Source organism: Carassius auratus, chromosome 50 (genome assembly GCF_003368295.1).
Source record: "Carassius auratus strain Wakin chromosome 50, ASM336829v1, whole genome shotgun sequence".
Taxonomy (NCBI): domain Eukaryota; kingdom Metazoa; phylum Chordata; class Actinopteri; order Cypriniformes; family Cyprinidae; genus Carassius; species Carassius auratus.
The window spans coordinates 2,861,021-2,882,918 of NC_039292.1; the positions used below are offsets into that span (position 1 = coordinate 2,861,021).

General features: G+C 39.4%; 1 protein-coding gene across 1 annotated transcript; it reads left to right on the top strand.

Moving 5' to 3' along the window:
* Positions 1-387: 387 nt before the first annotated feature.
* LOC113066378 (chondroitin sulfate proteoglycan 4-like) lies at positions 388-21,639 on the top strand. Its single transcript, XM_026238289.1, has 10 exons — positions 388-409; positions 751-914; positions 3,256-6,804; positions 7,923-8,390; positions 12,982-13,158; positions 15,268-15,466; positions 16,646-16,777; positions 17,036-17,196; positions 17,884-18,067; positions 18,231-21,639. Exons 1-10 carry the CDS (start codon positions 388-390, stop codon positions 20,012-20,014), a joined length of 6,840 nt encoding a protein of 2,279 aa, XP_026094074.1. The 3' UTR covers positions 20,015-21,639.
* Positions 21,640-21,898: the final 259 nt, after the last annotated feature.

Here is a 21,898-nt window from a genome sequence, read left to right on the forward strand (position 1 = left end):
TCCTTCAGACATCAAATGAATCATTTAACAAAGAGAAATTTATTTTTTGGGGTGAACTGTTCCTTTAATATACCATAAATATTATAAATATACCAATAATATACCATTGTCATATTTTAACCTTAATTTACTATATGCATTATTTATCTAATATTTGATGTTTTTGTTGTAACAACAGTATCCTGTTTATGATCTTAGATAAGAGAATTGCACGAGTCATAAATTGACTCCTGACCCTCTACCAAGTCATTTGACCATAGTTTCTGTGAGAATGTTCCATTTCTGGATCCCAAAATGTAATGAAGGGATTCCCCAATGAGTCTGGCCATATAATGTTACCGTGGCATAGACACTGTTGATTTGGCCCCTGGAAACCTCTTTAATGGAATGGGGATCTCCTTGACACAAGGCCCAGGAGTGATGTGTGAATGATTTACTAAAGCAGTGAAATGCAATAGAGGAAAAAATCAAATTTGCAGTCCAAGGCAGGTGGCTACATTAGCATACAGCCGAACATTACTACACTAAGCTCTGGAAATCCTGCAGGAAAGCAGTTATATAAACATTCTCACGGGGCTGAAGCCAGAACAGTGTCTTTTCTACACAACAGCTGACAAGACAGCTGGAAAAGTTAAAAATTCAAACTTCCATCTGCTGTATGTCTTCTCACTTCCACATTCACACGTTAATGGTGAACGTCATCATTCAAATATTTGTAATAAAAATATTTTTCTCCCTTTGTGTTTGCAGCTTCCTATTTCGGGGACAGCTACTGTCGAGTAGATGCCATTCGGGATCTGTCAAGTTTTCAAGTGTCGCTCCAATTTAAAACAAGCAGACGTAGTGGCCTTCTCCTGCTGGCGGCGGGACACAGAGATTACCTCTCGCTGGAGCTCTACAATGGCAGACTACAGGTGAAATACAGTTCATTCTGGATTCAGATCGTTTAGGGGTTGATTCATGAACTTTCGTATCACCAACAGCTACTCATTTCACCTTAAAGCAACCTTTACTTCTAGTTGCCTTTTTGCTATAATTCAGTGTAAACACTATGATACAAACATACACACAGTGTATGATACAAACCTCAATTTTTATAATTCATTACTGAAAACATTTTGTAACATGATTTTGATGTACCATTTACATGGTAATGCAATGTCTGGTTTTAAAATGGGTTTTAAAAGGATGAATTTTGAGATTTTATGTTTTCAAGTGATATATAACTTCTGATGATTTCTAAAATGTGATAGAGAAAAAGGCAACGAGGAAGTCTTTTTTTTAAACAAAGGTCAAAGCTCCTTTTGTAATGTAGATTTCTGAGGGTGCACTCTTGTCATAAATTCATCTATTACTTTTCCTACATAATTTTTAACAAAAAATATTGGTATAATATATATTTGGGAGTCTTAGACCTTTCCAACGATATATAGTTTGTCAAGATTAGATTAGATTTGATTGTAATATAGTATAGTCAGCGTAGGCGTCCCGTATAAGTGTTAAAGTGTTAAAGGAGCACTCCGCTTTTTTTGTAAATATTTTAACTATTTAAAACTTGACTCTTCTGTAGTTATGTTGTGTACTGGGGCTGACGGATAATGAAAAGTTGCCATTTTCTAGACTAATATGGCTAGGATTTATTCTCACATTCCAGTGTAATAATCGAGGAATTTAGCTGCCTTACAGCAGGTGATATTACGCAGCGCCTGAAAATACTATTTTTAGGTGCTGCATAATATCATTGTGTCTGCTGTAACCCATGGTTCCTTGATTATTATGCCGGAATCAGAGTATAGTTCCTAGCCATATCAGCCTAGAAGATAGCAACTTTTCATTTTCCTAAGTACACAATGTAACTACAGAAGAGTCAAGTTTTAAATAGGAAATATATATATAAACTCTTTGGTAATTTTTAAGATGATATGCTAATGCTCAAATTAGATTCAATGATCTATGCTAAGCTACAGCTAAATGTGCTACCGCCAGACCCGGAGATAGTCTGAATGGATTCAAAAACAGTAAAACTCAAGTTGGAAGATAAGCCTATTTTCAAAAATAGCGGAGTGTTCCTTTAAGTGTTAAACTGCTTTGGATAAAATTGCTTTGTAAACGACTACTTATACAACAAGGACAGAAATCAGATCTGGCAAATTCAGAAAGCACAGGGTGCAGTTCAAAATATCTACTTTGTAATGTAAATTACAAACCCAGACTGACTACACAAATAAATAGAATCTTCAATATTTTCTCATGGCCCTTCAAGACTTCAGGGCCCCAGAATGAGCCACACACTGAGAAAATCTCTGGTGAGTTTTTAAGAAGCAGCCTTTGGTGAGAGAGATGAGTCACATTCGCTTCCAGCTCCACTGTGACTGAATCAGCTCAAAACATGGAAAAAGCTTCCATAGCTTGAATGAGTTACTGGTTTGCTCTGAGTCTATTTCTTCTTCATCTGCAGCCTCCCTAGAAAATGGCTCCCGCTCCGCATAGATAAACACAGACGCTCAAACTGCCTGCATTATGCTGCAATATAAAACGGTACCAGGACTATTTCATCAGTGGTAGGATCTGTCATTAAAAACGCATTTCCACCGACATATTCAATTCATTCAGATTTACTTTTTTTCATCTTTGGAGGCTGCAGATCTGAAATGAGATCTTTGATATTTTCAGTTTAAGTGGCTGCACAGTGTTTGAAAAAGCCAACTGATCCAGCCAAGTCTGTATCAGAAATTCAAAGCTGAATACATGTATAATGACTGTGGAAAAACATATTCTTAAACAGTACCTTTATTTTGTTTCCTAGTAAAAATATCTAAAGAGAAATGCACCTGATAAAACAAAATAACATTTTATTAAGATAATGAGATACGATTAATTAGTGTGCTTTTGAAGCAAGGAAACCCTAAAGTTTTGAACAAACCCCTAATATTAACCATTATTAACCTTTAGCATATAATCGCTTCAGCAAATTTGTGCTACAATCATGAATGTTCCCTTAAATGAAATCGCTAGAAACTAACCAGAGCATCTTAGCAACTGATTAGCAATGTTCTAAAAAACACTCAGGACAGCTTAGAAATTGCACAACAATGTCCTGCTAACCACTCAAAACATCATGGCAGCAACACAGGCAAACACCACATTTTTTTATTGTTGTTATTATTATTATTTATTTATTTATTATTTTATTTTTTCAGAAAATGTAAATCAATTTTGCTGTTTAATAATTTGTTTGTGCATGTCTCTTTACAGGCTAGGATTGACATGGGATCTGGAGAAAAGGTTCTCTCCTCCAGCATGGGTCTCCAGCTCAGTAACCTTCTGGACCATCATGTGTCTCTCATTCTGAAAGACTCCAAACTTACTATGGCTGTGGACAACCTGTACACAACCTTCATTCCAGTGGAGGAAGCAGATGAGGACCTGAATATCGACCAGGGCGTGTTCCTTGGAGGCGTGAGGGACCTGGAAGTGGAGTACCTGAGCACAGCTGTTCCCTCCCTGCGGGGCTGCATGAGCAACGTTATGTTTGAGTCTAATGACAATGATATTCTGGCTTCGGAAACTGCAGTCTGCTATGACACCAAGGAGAGCTGCAGCAGTGAGTTTGAGGCAGGGGACGGAGACACCACAAGCTTTATCAGTCCAGAATCATTTATCTCTTTCCCTACCTGGACCAGACCTAGCACAGGCTCCCGTAGCCTGGAGATGCTGATGAAGACGACCATTGAGGATGCTCTGTTGCTCTTCCACCCAGGACATCAGGCCGACTTCATTGCAATCGGAATGGCAGGAGGCTTCCTAAAAGGTGTAATAGATCTGGGAAGTGGAATGTATATGCTAGACAATGTGGAAATAAAAGTGGATGATGATCAGTGGCACAGAGTTAAAGTTCAGATTGATCCCTATGAGTTCCAGATAAATGTGGACAGTCAAATAGTTTCACTCCCTCTTAACGAGACAGAAAAGCTGGATCTAGTGGGGAACCTGTACCTGGGAGGCATTCAAAGGAAGATGAAGGATGTGTTTCAAGATTATTTGACTCGTGTGGAGGAGGAGGTCACAACTGAGTCCTTTATTGGATGTTTAGGTGAAATCAAGGTGAATCAGAAGCACAGAAGCCTGCAGGATGCTCTGATAACTAAAGACATTTATGTGAAATGTGAGGGAGAATATGATTACTCCACTTATGATGAGGATTTGGAGTTAACAACTACACCTCCAGTAAGAATCACATTCATTAATGCCAGTACTGATGAAAGACACTGTTTTCCTACAGAGGACTTGCCAGAGATTTTCCACAATATTTCCAAGCTCCTGGACATCACTCCTCTGCTGGTTCCGGAGGGAGGAGAGGCCTTCATCGACATTGGAAACCTAAACCCAACATTTAACCTAAAAGCTGTAGGTGTTCGTGAATCTGAGATCATCTTTACTCTGCTAAACAATCCCTGGTATGGAGTGGTTGATATGAACTTACGAAAAACAAGGGTACAGAAATTTACCCTTCTGGATGTTGTCAACAAGAAAATCAAATATCTTCATGATGGCAATGAAAATTATGGGGATCAAATCCATCTGGAGGTGACTGCACATGGAACGAATCTCCCAGAGTGCTTGAGTGTTGCACGCCAGTATGTGCTACCGGTGGAAATCATCCCAGTCAATGACATTCCTCAACTAAGTGCAGGGGATATCTCAATCACAGCTAATGGTCGCACACGTCTGAGCCCAAACCTTATCAAAATCTCAGACTCAGACAATCGTTGCGATGAACTCAAGGTCACAGTTACATCAGAGCCTTCTGCTGCTGGATATCTGGAGAATGCTCAGCACCCAGGATTTGGTCTCCGAGAGTTCACTTGTAGACAACTGAAAGAAGGAAATATCCACTATGTGCACAAGGGAGGAGAAGTGACAGAACTTACCCTGCAGGTCTCAGATGGAGATTTAGTTAGCCAGTCAAGCACATTTAAGTTGCTTATCACCCAACCACAGATGACTCTAGTCACAAATACTGGCCTTCTGGTCACCCAGGATGACAGCACCCCAATTGGAATACAAAATCTGGCCATTTCTGCAACTCCAAACACTGGTGACATTGTATATAATGTCACTCAGCCACTTCAGTTTGGAGAACTGCAGTTGATCTCAGACAATGGGGTACCAAAAAAAGTCATACTATTTCATCAGTCTGACCTGGAGCAAAAAAGACTGAAATATGTTCCCAACCTCACACCCAATCTCAAGGACACAGAAACAGAGTTTATTCACTTCAGTGCACAGCTTGGACAGGTCATCCTCCCAGACAACTTATTTATCATTAATATCATGCCCGCCCTTTTAGGAATGGGTAATAGCATTCCTCTGGAAGTTGAAGGTGGGCAGCCAAAGGTCATTAAATCTGAACAACTTCAAGATTTTGTGAGGGAAAGCAACATTGATTCAAGATCAGTCCAGTACATGATTATGAAAAGCCCAGTCCAGGGAATCTTGATGATGCTTGATAAAGAGTTATCTGATGGTGATACCTTCACCCAACAAGACATTTTGAATGGTTTCATTAGTTACAGTCCTCGTGTCCACAGAGCAGTTGACGTTGAGGATCAGTTCCAGTTCAAAGTATTCGCAGAGGATCAGTACTCAAGAGTATACACCTTTCCAATCAAAATCAAGGCTGATTCTGATGCTCCAGCCCTAATCAATGAGAGACTTGTTGTGTTGAAAGGAAATGAAAACATCATAAATAAAGAATATCTCTGGGTTCAAACCTCCACCTCAACAGACTTTGTGTACAGGATAGTACAAGATCCCAAACATGGTCGTCTTATCAGAGATTCTCCACCAGGTATGCAAAGGTTTGATGGTGCAATTCAAGTCTTCAGCAATGAGGATCTCTCCTCGAACAGGTTGGTCTACAAGCATGATGGATCAGAAACAAGTCATGACCAGTTTACCTTTCTGGCATTTGATTCAAGAGGTGGCAATGGTTGGCAAGATGAAGGTCATGAGGTACTGAGGGGAGTGTTTAACATTGCAATACAATCCAGGAATGACTATGTACCTCAAAGGGTAATCCACAAACCTTTTAATGTTGTCAGAAATGGCCAGCGTTTATTGACCACTGAAGACATTCTATTCAAAGACGATGACTCTGACTTTAATGACACCCAGCTGATTTATGTGAGAGTGGGAATACTTTCAGGAAACATTGTTTCTGCAGTAGACCCAACACAACTGCTCTTCCGCTTCACCCAGGCTGACCTGAGGGACAGGAAGGTTCTGTTTGTTCACCATGGGGCAGACCGTGAGCAATTCCAACTTCAAGTATCTGATGGTTTACATAAGACAACAACTGTACTTCAGGTGCAAGCAGGTGACCCTTTTCTACGAATAGCCAACAATACAATGGTGGTCATGGACCATGGTAGCACCAAGACGCTGAACGCCAGTCTGCTAAGTGTAGAGACTAACATGGACATTAGAAACGGAGCCGAGATCATTTATGATGTTACTTCTCCTCCCAGTAATGGTAGGATTATAGTCAGTGGAATTGAATCTTCCAAATTTACACAAGAGGACCTGACTAAGGGTGTGGTTTCCTACGAACACAATGACCAGAGCCTTAGCTCGAAAGATTCCTTTGCCCTCACAGTGCAAGCTAAGGGTTGGTCTACGGAGGGCACTTTCAGGATTAAGATATTCAAGAAAGGTTACCGGTCACAGCCACTAGTTGTGTCGAACGTGGTGATCCTTGCCTATGAAGGAGAGCATTCTGTTATTGATGCAAGCCACCTGGAGGTAAAACTCTCTCCCCAATTATTTTTTTAAAAATATGAATTACTTTGTTTTCAAATACATTTCTAAAAAATTAAATATTCAAGCTTAAAATTGTGTACATTTTAATAAAAAAAAACCTTGTAGATCTTGTGGTTCAAACATAAAATTACAAGTTGTTGCTCAATATCTAAATCATTATTGTAGGCATACTGTAGTGACTTGGGGTAAGGCAAGAACACTTCTGAGCACAGATTTTTTTCACTCAATATAATTGTATTAATTTGTAACACAAAATGGAACACTGTTACCAAATGAAGTGCAACAATTTAGCCAAAAAAAGTCTTACAAATGGATTGCTTCAAATTGTGTTCAGGAAATAGGTCTGTATGAAAGTGTTATGTCAAGTCATAAGTTCTTATCCAAAGGCATAAAGCCATTGCCTTAAACATCTCGCACATAGCAGAAATATTAATATCAGTTTACAAAGTCTTCTAACAGTCCTTAATGTCTGTGGGAGGTTCCAGAACACTTTCAATTATTACCCAATTATTGCAGTAGAGGAACTGCTCAGATTCATTTGGACATTTGTGATACCTGACATTGATTTACATTTTGTATTACTTTTTCCCTTTAAGCATTTCTGAGATTTGAATAGGGGATTTTGTATAATCTCATTTTTGCAACAGCTCAGGGTTTCTATAATGTATTATTCAGTATTATTAATAGATCAAAACATGTTTATGTTTTTTAAACTGTAAATATTCCTCTAAGATTTCATTTGAAGGGATACTTCAACCAACAATATAATTCCTTTACTCATTATCATATAGTTCCCATATAAATTATTTTCTTCTTAAATATCTTGAATGTCATTTTTTATTTATTTACATACGTTCAAACATTACTGACATCGAAAATTATATTTAAATGAATGCAAATACAAATTCGGGATGACATTTTATTTTTAGGTGAACTTTTCTTAAATGCATTAGTGAAAGGGTGCACAGTACAATGTAAAAGAAAAATTCAGTATGTTCTGAAGGTAATTATTATTAAAAGATAGCTGCATCTGTAGGGATATGCAGCATTTGAAAGTTTCATACTGCACTCATTTGAAGGTCTTCTTGTCATCCTCGTAGGTGATGCAAAGAGACATCCTGCCCAAAGAGATGGTGTACTCTGTCAAAGACTTTCCACGGTTGGGTCATGTAGTCAAACTTAACAACGACTCGGACAGTGTGGCATCACCCGTGCTGGACTACATTCAGTCTTTCACACAAGAGGACATAAACCTGAGTAGAGTCTTTTATGTCTCCACTTCCCTTCAGGGCCAGGACCACTTCATCGTCGATGTCAGCAATGGCTTCACTACCGTAGAAGATCTAGAGGTGCAGGTGGTCATTGTTCCACGCATCATACCCATCCAGGTGGTCAACCTCACAGTGAGGGAGGGTGGATCTGTGGCACTGACCCAAGAGGTTCTGAATATCACACACCATTTCTATCGTTCCATGAACATCGACTTTTTTATGGAGGAAGCACCTCAGCACGGAGATATTAAGTATCTGGATAAAGACGATGGACTTGATACCTTCACCTGGGAGGATGTGAGTGTCGAAAAATACACATTTTAATATATACAGTTACAGTATTTATTACATTAGTATTTTGAATTTGCTTTTATTTTTATATTTTCAGTTTTCATTTTAATTTAAGTTTTAGCTATTTTATCACTTTTATCACTATATACTGTATATATATAGCCTTAATTAAAATTTAAGTTCTAGTGGTTTTGCTTAAACACTTATTTCAGTTTAAGCAAACACAACATTTTTAATTTTACCTTGGAAACATGATAGCCAACCCATATATGGACATAAGAGGTGTGACCATTGATTTTACGCATGGAAAGAGGAGTGGCTAAAATGTGTTTGCCAGCTCTTATATGGGCATCAGAGGTGTGTCCACGCAAATTACCTGTTTTTCCATCTAATACTTACATTGTAGATTTTATTTCAGCTTTATTCAATTACTGAAAATGTTTTTTAGTAGTTTTAGCTTTGGTGAGGAATCACAACACTGACATACAATATAAAAACGCTATAATAATGACTATTGATCTAACTAACTTTCTTCCATGAAACACAAAATGAAATATTTTGCATAATCTTCTCACTCATTTTTACCATACAATGATTGCATATCGTGACCTGGGGTCTGAATGTCCAAAAAGGACATAAAATCTCTAAAACAGCAGCCCAAATGTCTCATAATATCGATGAAGTTAGGTAGAAAATGTGCATGTGGAAATGAGATTCAAGATCTGTAGTGGAGAGCATCATTAAATGACTGAAATTGTGGTCTGATCCTCATGTAAAGCTATCACGTGAATTCAGAAAACTCAAAATGATGCTTTTGAGACATAAAGACAACTTTTATGGTGCTCATCTGTCCTTTTTGGAGCTTGACAGCCTCTAGCCACAATATGCTTTTGCTGTTTGCTCAAGCAGCATGGAAATGGGCTGAGAGTTTGCGAGGATGAAATTTTTTTTTTTGGGGGGGGGGGGTAAACTTTTCTCATTTGAAGAGAGAACAGTGGGAACAACTAATGATGCTGCAACTACAGCCGTGTTTGTTTTGTTTGCTTGTGTTTGTGACAGCAATGAGCGTTCATTCTTCTCACGATAAAAGAGCTGCGCTGGAACCAGAGGAGCTGTCGTTGGCTTCAATTACAAAGGCGAACAACCTTGTGTAATGGTTTCTCTGAGACTACCAGGATCCCCGCATAGCATTTTGCCATATCACTGAGGAACAGTCAGGCATTAAATAGCATTTTCTGCATCTTAATTACAAGCCGTTCACAGAATAACAGCTATTGAGGCGGACCTTGATCACGCCTGTCTGATTCTCACTCAGTTTTAGTGCTCAAAGAAACAATTTCTCTTCTTTTAAGACTTATCTAAGCTCTCTTTGCTTCCAGTGGGCTCCCTAAAACTACTTTGCATTATGAAATCTAGTGGAGTGACCCAGAGGTCTTCTAGTGGAAAGATTGAGCAGAGAAAGACCAGCGGTGGGATAAGTGTGCTGTTGTTTGAGAGCAGCTAGACATTGCTCTTATGACTGCCGTTCCAACTTGATGGAAATTCTGACTTGCGCTTCCCTGCGGCCGCGGGCCAGAATAAACTAGGCCATATATCCCACAAATAAAGTATTTACACCGCGCCGCCAGGCTATGCGACTTTGAAAACAGAGATCAGGTTAACTCAGGAGTGATTCAGGCAGAACAGATGAACTTCCCAGGTTGTTTTTTAACTTCAGGCTCAATTTCTGTTGACTGTTGAAAATAATACTGAATATTCCTTTCAGAGATTGAGACACCGCAGGACATTAGTGGTGTTAGATTGACAGATATCTTATGCAATGAACACAGCTCTTAGATCAGACAGAGAACGGCAGGATAAGAGAGAGAGCGAGAGGGAGGGAGATGGGGGTCAGATTGAATTTGAAGTTCAGAATCAATGTCTTTTGGTGGTTTTACTCCAGCTGTCAGAATAACTTCATTGTGAGCAGCTGCTCCACACTACATCTTGATACACAATGTCTGGCTCTCGCTGTCCTGTGCTCTACGTTTCCTTTCCTTTCTTCAGTTATGCAATGCTTCTGAAACACAGCTAACATGTTCCATATGGAGAGAAACTACTGCGCAGGAAAGGAACCAAAGCAGAATTGCTCCTAAATAAAGACGAATGCGTCATGCTCATTACTGAGCTGAATGTGGAGTTCCTTTATTCTGTGTTGTGGAGTCAGCGGTCGGTGTGTATACTGCCGGTCACCGCTGCCACACCAGGGAACAGATTGTAATGATAGCTTACGGTGCAGAATAGCAGCAGACATTCACAACACACTGAGATTAAAACATCTAGAACAGTACAGGGCTTCAAAACGAAAGAGACAGAACAGATATTAGTGTGTCAGGATGAAACGATCAAAAATTGATATCTAACGTTGATAGTCACCAACAGTTTTCAATTTCAAAACAAATATAGACTAAACAACATAATAATGTTAAACAGCTTCTTTCAGAGCTATGGCTTTATCCTTCTGGACTTTGATTTTACATTGGACCACAAGTACCAATGATGTTACTGTAGTAAATCAAACTTGTTTTAACATTATTAATATTAATGAAAATCATTTTTTCACCCTCATGTTCCAAACCTGAGATATTTTGAAGTTGAATGTTGGTAACCAAAAGTTTTTTTTTTTTTTTTTTTTTTAAGTCAATGGAAACCGAAAACGTTTGGTTAAAACATCTTCTTTTTCAAGTTCCACAATGAAAAAATAAATTAAAATAGAAATCATATAGGTTTGGAATGACATGAGAGTAAATAATGACAGAATTTTCATTTTTATGTGGACTATCCTTTTAATATGATATATATTAACATTATTCTTATTGATATTTTATTAATTATTAGCACTTTGAAACAATGGGCTGCGGTGATCAGACAGGTGGATCATGATGTTTGCTGTTTCTTTTTTGTGTTTTTTTTTTAATGCTCTGGGGAAAAACCATATATATATATACAGTATAGTCCAAAAATTAGATTCTTACATTAAAACATTTCACCTCATCTTCCGTCTGCCATATGTTATTGATTTCCCGACAAACATGAGAATATGCAGACTTAATGTCATAAAGAGGTGAAGCACAGCTTTTTTCTTCTACAAAAACAAAATCTGTTAGCATAAGCTCTGGCTTAGCAGTTAGCACTTAGCTCTGACACTTGGCGCTGGAGCTCATACTAATGAAAACATACAGTTAGATTTTGATGTTTCATTGTTAAGATTTGTAGTTCGTACTATGTGCAACGATCTGATCAACTGGAGCCTGTTAAAATCTGTACAACACATGACAAACGGCAGATGTCTGACCTCCTGCACTGGACAAACTAACACACTTCAGTTTCACATGACACGCTCGCAGCTGTGGGGCTTCCTAGAGTTTTGCATTATGCTTGTTGGACTAAATCTGCACTTTGTTTAAGAAGTGCATTTGACCACCCACATTAAATCCAGTTTGAGTGTAACGGATGTACAGTTGATTATGTAATGAAACCAAACAATGGCTTGTTTGGAAGAACAGCTTTACTATTTAAAACAATGGTTAATCTTATATATAAAATAAGGTTGGAGATGTGGCTTAGTGGTGAGAGCACATGCTCAGACATACGTTTGAGTCCAACTTGTGATATTTCATCATGGTTAATGCGATTCGAATGCATTTTTAGGATAAGTTTCCTCCCTTATTTTCTGTTATTTCTCCACTGTCATTCGTGCTGTGCTGAAAATCTTTTACCTAATTTGGTGTTCTTGATCAAAAATGATCAGCCTTTTGAAAATTGCTTGTAAATATCAATGCTGTATTATCAGCCAATATCGGATTCTATCATTTTGTCAACTTGTTTTATATTAATTAGGACAGGTTTTGTATTAATTTTTTTGGAAATGATTGATCAGGCCTCAGTTCTTCAGCGTAAAATAAAAAAAGAGTTAGTTGTGGATAATTGTGGCAATATTTATGGCATAAGTTTAGATCAGTGAGGCCTATGATCAATCAGATCCAAAATGAAACACAAAAGCTGCGCTAATTGAAAGATGACAAGATAATTGAATTGACAAGCTGATAAAAAGACTGAATCCAATATTTGGTAATAATATAGCATAACAAGAAATGTATGTCATTTTAATTATAGGTAAAGTAAAAAAACATATATAATAAAAAAAGGAGGGAAAAATCCCCAAAAAGTAACAAAAATCATTTGTACGTTGTTAGGATTTATAATTTTCAGGAAAAAGAAAACCTCCCCAAGACTGCAACACAATGTGACTGTTATGCTATAAGTAAAAATTGTCTAAAAATAGAGTAACATAAACAAAGATTCTGATTAGAAACATGAAACAATCCTGAAAACAGGAACTATGGTTACCATGGTAGTTTTTGTTTATTTATTTCATCTTTTTTGGAGGGGAACAACTTCTACAGAATTTTAAAAAGACGTTTTATTGTCTCGTCACTTAAAAACCGCCAAAATAAAGCCACTGTAAAACCAGAAATGCCCTAATGGTCAGAAAAAAGGATTAGGTGTGTGTGTAACTGGATTCCTGATATCTCTTGTCTATGTTGTGTTTCCTCAGGTACAACAGGGAGAGGTGTACTACATCCACGACAGCAGCGAGACCACAGAGGATAGTTTCACCCTCATGGCGTCCGCTTATCACATCACCCGCAGGAGTGCGTCCCTGACCATCGGCATCACCATCCTCCCTGTGAATGACGAACCGCCCCGCATCCAGCGCAACACTGGAATGGAGGTACACCAAGACCACTTTCCCAGTTTTAAACAATGATGAGGCTTAGTCGTAGTCAGAAAATTCAGAGCTACTCCCTCCACCAGAACACAGAGGGTCATTCAGTGCTTGCTCGATATTGTCTGTGGTTTCTGGTTGCCGTGGAGACTCGTATTTTTGGAAAACCATGACGGTGGCAAGAATTCGGTTTTTGGGCTGGAGGGTAAACAGACCAATCAGAGACACCGCTCGACTCCCGCAAAACGTGAAATAATGATATGTGTGTTTTTCCACATGCGGATAGTTCCCCTTCTCTTGCGCACATGCACTCTGTCTGTCTCTGTATCACACATGCTTTGGGGCAGTCGTGGCCTAACGGTTATAGAGTCAGACTTGTAAACCGAAGGTCATGGGTTTGAGTCTCAGGTCCGGTAGGAATTGTTGGTGGGGGGAGTGAAAAACCAGCACTCTCTCCACCTTCAATACCACGACTGAGGTGAGACCCTTGAGCAAGGCACTGAACCCCTAACTGCTCCCTGAGCTGCCCACTGCCCCGGGTTTGTGTTCACTAATGTGTGTGTACACTTGGATGGGTTAAAAGTAGAGCACAAATTCAGAGTATGGGTCACCATACTTGGCCACAGGTCACTTCACTTTCACTTTAATACAGGACACCTCAATTTTCGATGGTTACAGATGATAATAACAGAGAAAGTCCAAATCTTTCCAAAATTTTTAGTTTTACCAGCACAGTATCTAACACACACACACACACACACTTATAATCCGTTTATATCACTAAAAGTGGTTTATATTTCACCCTAAAATCCAAAGCAAAAAAAAAAATATATATATATATATATATATATATATATATATATATATATATATATGCATACAGAAAAATTCTAACAGTTACACATTTGACAAAATTTATATTCTTATATAAAAAAAATTATAATTATGTATATTTACATTTTTAAAATAACAACTAAATTATATTTTAAAATATCATTCTACCGAACATAATGTGACAAAGAATGTCTTTATTGAAATTAAAATTGGCTAAATTAAATTATCTACTAATTGTTCTTGAAAAAAAAACATTATTTTCACATTACAGTAATGTGAATAAGCTCTGTTTTGCATTTCTTTGCAATAATTGTTATGAAAATAAAGCATTCCTAAAGCATATTCCTAAAATGGCTTCATTTATGATTTCATATGGTTTTCCTTTTGATTTTCGCATGAAACAAGAAACTTCTGTGAGATTCATCCACACAAACACAATCACACGGTTACTCAATCACACCCCCGAGCTCTGATGTAGAGACACACCAGTCTAATCAGAGAGAGACTGCAGTTTCCCATCAAAGCAGGCCTCGGCACTGCATGCTGGGATCTAATTCGCCATGCAGCCTCTGATTCATGTTACATCAATTAAATATTGAATATGAAGAAACAGCAATTTCCAGCCCAATTTGGGAGATATTTGTTTCATTAACTTTCCTCATGCTGTACTCTGGTTTAGTGCTGCCATCTAGTGGATGCCCATACATATACTACACAGGAAGTGATGTAAGGGTCTTTGGACAATCACCAGAGGGCAGTGTAAAGAGTTATGTAATATGACTAATATTTACCCTGGTAATGACACGGCATTGCCCCCCATTAAAAAAGCACTCACAGGAGAAAAGAAGATGATTTTACATGCACTTAAATCTTGAAGGTCACGTTATGTGGAAACTAGATTACTAAATGATAATGAGTTTGCGGACCTTTCTGTTCCAGGGCACTATGCCATGTACTCAATTCCAGTTTTTCCCATCTGTCTCTCAGGAGAGTGGTAGATGGAGGCAGTGAAAGCGTTGAGAAACAGATAAATGTGTTGATGTGTGGTGTTCACACGGCAGCCCTGCAATCTCCCAGCTGAATTTGATCGTTTAAGGATGTCTTTCAGCAACTTGTCCATTACACATCCATTAGAGCAGCATCAGAGGAGACATAACTGCCTCTTTCACATCCCAACGACTCCAGACAGTTAGACACCTCTGAAAACAACAGTTTAGTTGTTTCATCTTGTATATTGGTTTGTTTATCCCGCTTTGTTTTGTGCCCGCTCTCTCCTTTCAGCTTCTATCCGGCGAGGAGTCTGAAATCACAGCCAATATGCTGAGCAGCGATGATCTTGACACCCCTCCGGAGGAGTTGGTGTATGCTATCGAGATGCCCAGCAATGGGATCGTTGCCTTTAAAGTGTCCCCAGATGACAGCGTGGACAGTTTCACCCAGGCTCAGATAAATAATGGAGAGGTTTTATTCATTCATCACGGTGGGTTGACATCAGTTTCTTTGAATCAAGTTCTTTAAAACGTTTGAAAACAGAATAAAACATCAGCTAAAGAGATTTGGGGCATGGGGATCATATAGAACACCCTAGAAACTACATAGAATTGTGTTTTTTTTTTTAACAAACACCTGTTTCAAGGCCCAGCCACACAGAACACCATAGAAATATGCTTTAAAAAAAAAACACCAAAAACAGATTATAAACAGCATAGCAACAAAGTAAAACCAAAATGCCTTGGAAACCATATAGCAACATTCTAAAAACAACTTAGAATAACTCAGAACATCTTAGCAATTATAAAGCATATTAGCAAATGCATAGCAACACACTAAAATAACTCAGAACAACTTAGAAATCACAGCGTAGCAGCTTGTGAATAACTGTTAGGAAGCCTAACATGATAAAAACCCTCTCAATTACATGTCTGCACATTAGCAGATGCATTAGCAACATGCTAAACTCAACTAAGAACAGCTCAGCAATCACAGAGTAGCAGCATGCAAAAAAAAAAAAAAAAAAATGTTCATTGGGTGAAAATACATCCTCTTTTTTTCCTAAACATATCCTGTCCAGGGTTTCTATATTGCCTAAAATATCCAGGTTTTGGCTTTGTGTTCCTGTTTGCATACTTGCTGAAAGATATGATCCAAAAGTAGTTTGATCAATAACATGCAGACATTGTACATAATCGACCGATAGTGATGCGTGGGAAGCTGGGATCGACAGAGAACGGTCAAAGCGATGCTAATACACGTATTAGATGTTTTGGACTTAAAGCAGCGCTGTGACATCAAAGTACCATGAGAACTATAAAAAGCAGACGGCTCTATTTCGAATCGCTCTTGTGGTACTTTGATGTCACCCTATAACAACTCAACTTAGCGACTCCTTTGATAGAAGTTCCTCAAATAACTTTTTATTATACAGTTCTTTAGAAAATAAATATCTAAACCACTACGTTAATCTGAAAACATAAAATAAAGATCTCTTGCATTCACCAAGAAGCCATACAGAACTTTGGACCTGCAAAAAAAAAAAAGGTTCTTGATAAGAAAAGTTAGCTTTGATAAATCTATTGTGTTCCAAGGAACCATTGAAGAACCATCATTATAAGACTGTGACATGATGTAGTGAATAGGAAGCGCTTGTGTCTGCTCCCAGGCTCAGAATCCGGTGGGTTCAGCTTCACCGTGACTGATGGAGAACACACTTCACCTCTCTACCACTTCACTGTCAAGGCAAGACAGCTCACCATCTCAATGGAAATGGAGGGAGAACTCATGGTCTTCCCAGGTGGGCTCCATACATCCAAAGCTCAAATCTAAATCCCTGTCTCTCTTTGGGCCAGCTGAAACATCTTTACTGGCCCTGAGAGAATTTGTTTATAAAACTATAAATTGGTGGGTTATTTTTCATGTTCCTCATCATGAAGAATCTGTTATCTTATCTGGAACAATCTTATAGATCAATTACTGCTGTGTAACAGCTGCTAGAATGTGTTTTCATGAAGAAATCAGTGGAGTGGTATGATTTGTTGGTGATTCTTCTCAGGCACCAGGCAGGTGATCGCTGGAGATATTTTACGGGCCATAACAAGTGAAGACGGGGATGAAATCACATATTCACTAGTGAAACCTCCTCGCTTGGGACGAATAATCAAACCTAATCAGCGTGGAGAGTTTGAGAAGATCACAAAATTCACACAGACCGAGGTAAATAACATTGTATATACCTGCAGTGGAGACATATTGTTTTGACATTGTAATAAATCCCTTAAAGCTGCAGTAGGTAACTTTTGTAAATATATATTTTTTACATATTTGTTAAACCTGTCATTATGTCCTGACAGTAGAATATGAGACAGATAATCTGTGAAAAAAATCAAGCTCCTCTGGCTCCTCCCAGTGTCCTATTGCCATTTGCAGAAATGCATCGCTCCCGGTAAAAAATAACCAATCAGAGCTGCGGTCCGTAACTTTGTTTGTGTTAAAAATGTAGAAAAATTAACATAATAAGCGAGTATACCATGAATCCATTTTCCAAACCATGTTTTTAGCTTGTCCTGGATCACTAGGGTGCACCTATAATAAGTGTTTATATTCTGACTATTTTAGATTGCTTCGGGGATACCGCGGCGGAGTAACCCAGTAACTTTTTGATTCTTCATAGACATAAACAGAGAGAAGTAGTTCCGGCTACGATGTTCTTCCGCAACACGCAACCAGTTCTGTTTATTAACCGCTGACGAGCGTCAAAAGTTCCCTACCGCAGCTTTAATCCACCATCAATAAAGACTCTTCCATTGTAATGCCATCTCTGGCCACAAGAGCACAGGTTATTAGTGGACACTAGAGGCCAATGCTATTCTCTCATTTTTTCTATTCCTATTCTGTGTTCAGTTGGATGCGGGTGCCGTGTATTATGAGCATCAGATGCCGTCTGAGCCCTTCTGGGTCCTGAAAGATTCTGTTGAGCTGGCCCTTACATCACCTCCAGCAACTGAGCTGCATCACAGCCTGCCAGTCACTGTGTCATACTACGCAGCCAATCGGAATGAGTCGTCTCAGCTCTGGAAAAACAAAGGTAGCTACCAGTTAAATTTTTGGGGTAGGGGTGTGATTCAGGTACTCTTTTTCGAATGATATGGTTTGGCTAAACTCTGCAGGGCAGTGGCACTCTTGTATGCTAATCTCTAGAACTAATGTAATTATTTATTTTCCTTTGGTGTTTTGTTTATTTGCTGCAGGTGTGTCCGTGGTGCAAGGTCAGTCTAAAGTGATAGACAGCTCTGTTTTGGATGCTACGAACCTGCTGGCCAGTTTGCCTGAACAGAAGCGGGCAGGGCAGGACATTGTCTATGAGGTGCGTCGGTTCCCCATTCATGGACGACTCACTCTCGGGGGGTCTGTCCTGTCTCTCGATGCTCCCCATTTTCTGCAGGATGATGTGGCACGTGGTGATCTGGAGTACAATCACGGTGACTCTGGGTCATCTTCTGATAGCTTCTCTTTCCGGGTCCATCTGAACCCCAGTGGCCGCACTCCGCAGGTTCAGCCCGGTGCCATGGTTCTGGAGGAGATCTTCCTGATCTCCGTCAGACGGCGAGACTCAAACCCGCCAGAACTTGTAAGCTTGGACCTGCTCCTGGAAGCACTGCAGGGCTCCACGACCATCATCTCCAAAAACTACCTCAACACGATTGACCAGGACAGCACACCAGATGAGGTCCGATTTACCATCTCCAAGAGTCCAGCTAACGGATATATCATCTACACTGATTCCGGAGACCGGACAGTCCAATTCAGCCAGGAAGACATCAACACTGGGCGGGTTGCTTTTGTTAGTGATGGAAGCCTGTCTGATGGTTTCATGCAATTTACAGTGTCTGATGGGAAACACCAAACAGACTCGTACACACTGCTTATCGATATCCTGGCCAAGTCTCTGATACTGAATAAAGCTCCAGAGATCCATGTAAGGCAGGGAGATGACGAGACTCTAATCACAGAGGACATGCTGAGCACTTCCACTGGGGGTCTGGTCGAGGAGGATGTACTCTATAATATCACCAATGTCCTGAAATATGCATCCGTAATGGTGGACAGACAGCCCACATCGACTTTCACACAGAAGCAGATTAAACAGGGAAGAGTGAGTGTCCGTTTCCTTAAGTCTACATCACCGAGAGATAGCGTTGCATTCGTGGCCCAAAGCAAGGCGGCAAATGTGTCCTCTGTCCTCAACATTACCGTTAAACCACTGGCAAAGGTGGCCCAGAACCCCCTGCTCCCCAGAGGTGCTACTGTACTCGTAGACAGAAGGTTGTTGGATGCTACACCTCTAGCCAACAAGACCAGATCATCTCCAACCTTCAGCATGATCCAACAACCTCAAGGAGCTCGGTTCATCAAGTTGGGTGGGCCAGATGATGGCCAGCCAGTGAGTTCCTTCACCCAGCAAGACCTGGATGAAGGTCGGGTAGCTCTGGAGATCTTAAACACAACTGGGGGTCAAGGTAAAGATGAAGCACGCTTCCTCCTAAAAGCACGCGGCGTTCCTCCTGCAGAGTGCGTCTTGCCCTTTCATGTGGTCCCCTACGACCCTTCCAAAGTTTATGGTGCTACAATGCTCAAAGTGCCACCGGTGTCCCCTTCTGACAAGAGTGATTCAAGTCAACCTGAGCCAAGGTGGAGAGACGGTAACGTGGCTTCTGGCAGCACTACAGCGACTCCTGTGGTATCTAGACGAAATACACTGTGGGCTATCCTTATTCCCATCCTCCTACTCATGCTCCTGGCTGCACTGATGGCTTACTACTTGTTCCGACGCAATAAAACCGGGAAGCACAACGTCCAGACAGTGGCGGCAAAGCCGAAGAATGGAGAAGTCGGTGAGGAGACTTTCAGGAAAACCGATCCCGCAAAAAACATCCCCATGTCAAACATGGACTCCAAAGGGGCGGATCCTGAATTAATACAGCACTGTCGGACAACAAACCCAGCCCAGAAAAAGAACCAGTACTGGGTTTGAGACGGTGAGGCGACTGGACACTTGTGTTTTCAAGGTCTTGAATTATTCCAATCAGTGTTATACAGTTTTCTTGCCATTATTGATGCTTATGAAGTCCAGCACATATCCGAGTTTAGGGTTTCTTAAATGGCACTGTAAAATCTGTACGTGATGATGTTCTAATAGTCACATTTCTCAAATGAGGCGGAATTAACCAACTTTTAAGGTACTTTTGGACAAGAACATAACATGTTATGTTTGAACAATCCTTTGTATGTATGTTTAGGCAGTGAATGGTTTAAGATCTTATTTTTCAGTGTTATTTACATTTAAGTTTTGTGTTTTGGTTGCTTTTAAACACAGATCAATATATGTGCCTTTTTCCAAGCTTCCTGTTTTCTTCTGTGCCACATTGTGTGCTTTAAAATTGCGCTCATGATTACAATACAAGTTAAGCTCTGTCAACAGCATCTGTTATATGATGTCTATACCTGAGAAAATAACAGAATGACATGCACTTACAGTGGAAGTATATGGAGCAAGTCAGTGTGCCTTTACAATACTTTCTAAGTTACCTTGAGACTACTGTCTCTAAATGGTTTACTAACCTTTAAAAGTTAAAAGTTATTTAACTTTCAACCAGTTATGACCATGTAAGACCAGTGAACTCCACTTAAAGATATTATGCTGGTAAATCCATCCACCTAGAAAAGTAGTACCATTGCGAAAGCTATTATTTAGATCATTTTTTCCCAAACCTATACCTGGAGGCACACAGTTAGCACACATTTTATATGTCTTGGATCTATTTCATGTTGTGAAGTTTCTACTATCAATATCATGAGCTGGTCATGAAAGAATCAGGTGTGTTTTAGTAGGAAGAGTATGAAAATGTGGTTGGTGGACACTGATTTAGACAACGTTACAGTTCAAATAACATTCATTTTAGTTAATATAGGTGCTTTTTAACAAACATTCAACCAGCACCTTTCAAATTTGAAACCCTTTGCAATACATTACCGCACAGACTTTCACTGCAAGTGCTTATTAAGAACGTATTTTCTGTGGTATATGTCATAGAGGTATTAAGCTGAAAGTATGCTTTGGATTTCTGCTTTCAGTGTGCATGATTGCACAATTTTTGTGTAATAATTGGTGAGTCGACTAAGTGTCAAGTCTCATAGATGAGCTGTTGTAAAAACTGGGCAAAAGAATGTGGAAAACGCAGGGGAAAAAAATACAAATACTGCAAGTGGAAACATTGCAATAGCGTTGAGAGGAAACAGAAGGTACCAGTGTTTGTACAACTTGTTTAAAAGAGTATAGCAATATCTTTAAGCATTTTAGCTACTTATTTTTTGTACAGAGCTCCATAGCAGGGAAACCAGAGTCACAACTCTCTGCTGTGCTCTACAGGTCAATAGAAGTATTACAAAGCAAAAGCATTATGGTCAATGTAGTACAATACTAATGCCAGGCCACATACACTTCTCAGTTTTGACACATAAACAGTGCTGAGATTTGATGGTTCGAGAGTGTAAATGAGAATTCATGTTTACTAATCATCGTATCAGTTGTGTGAAGGTAAAAACAAAAAACAGCATTACTGGATGCTTCGAGTTATTTTTCTATAAATCTATCTTTTCTACTCTGTGTGTTGTAATTGTTTTGTCCGTAAAAGCTTTCCTCCACAGCACTGATTACAGTCAGGCACTGAAGAACTGTAAAGTTTTCTCCTCTAGAACTAGAACGGACAGGAAGTGAGTCAGCAGTGGTTAAATTCACGCTGTGTCCTGATTGGCTGCAGGGAAGATATGAGGTCATTATTCCTCAGGCCTCAGCATCTATTCTCCAGAGCTGTTTCTGAGCTCAGTTCGCAGCTTTTGTTTTAGATTAAAAAATACA

Excerpts from the sequence above, each read along its gene's own strand:
- LOC113066378 (XM_026238289.1), top strand. The coding sequence starts at position 388 with ATGGGGATCTCCTTGACACAAG. Across the intron at positions 410-750 it reads GGGGATCTCCTTGACACAAG|CTTCCTATTTCGGGGACAGC; the intron begins GCCCAGGAGTGA and ends TTGTGTTTGCAG. Across the intron at positions 18,068-18,230 it reads TCAGCTCTGGAAAAACAAAG|GTGTGTCCGTGGTGCAAGGT; the intron begins GTAGCTACCAGT and ends TATTTGCTGCAG.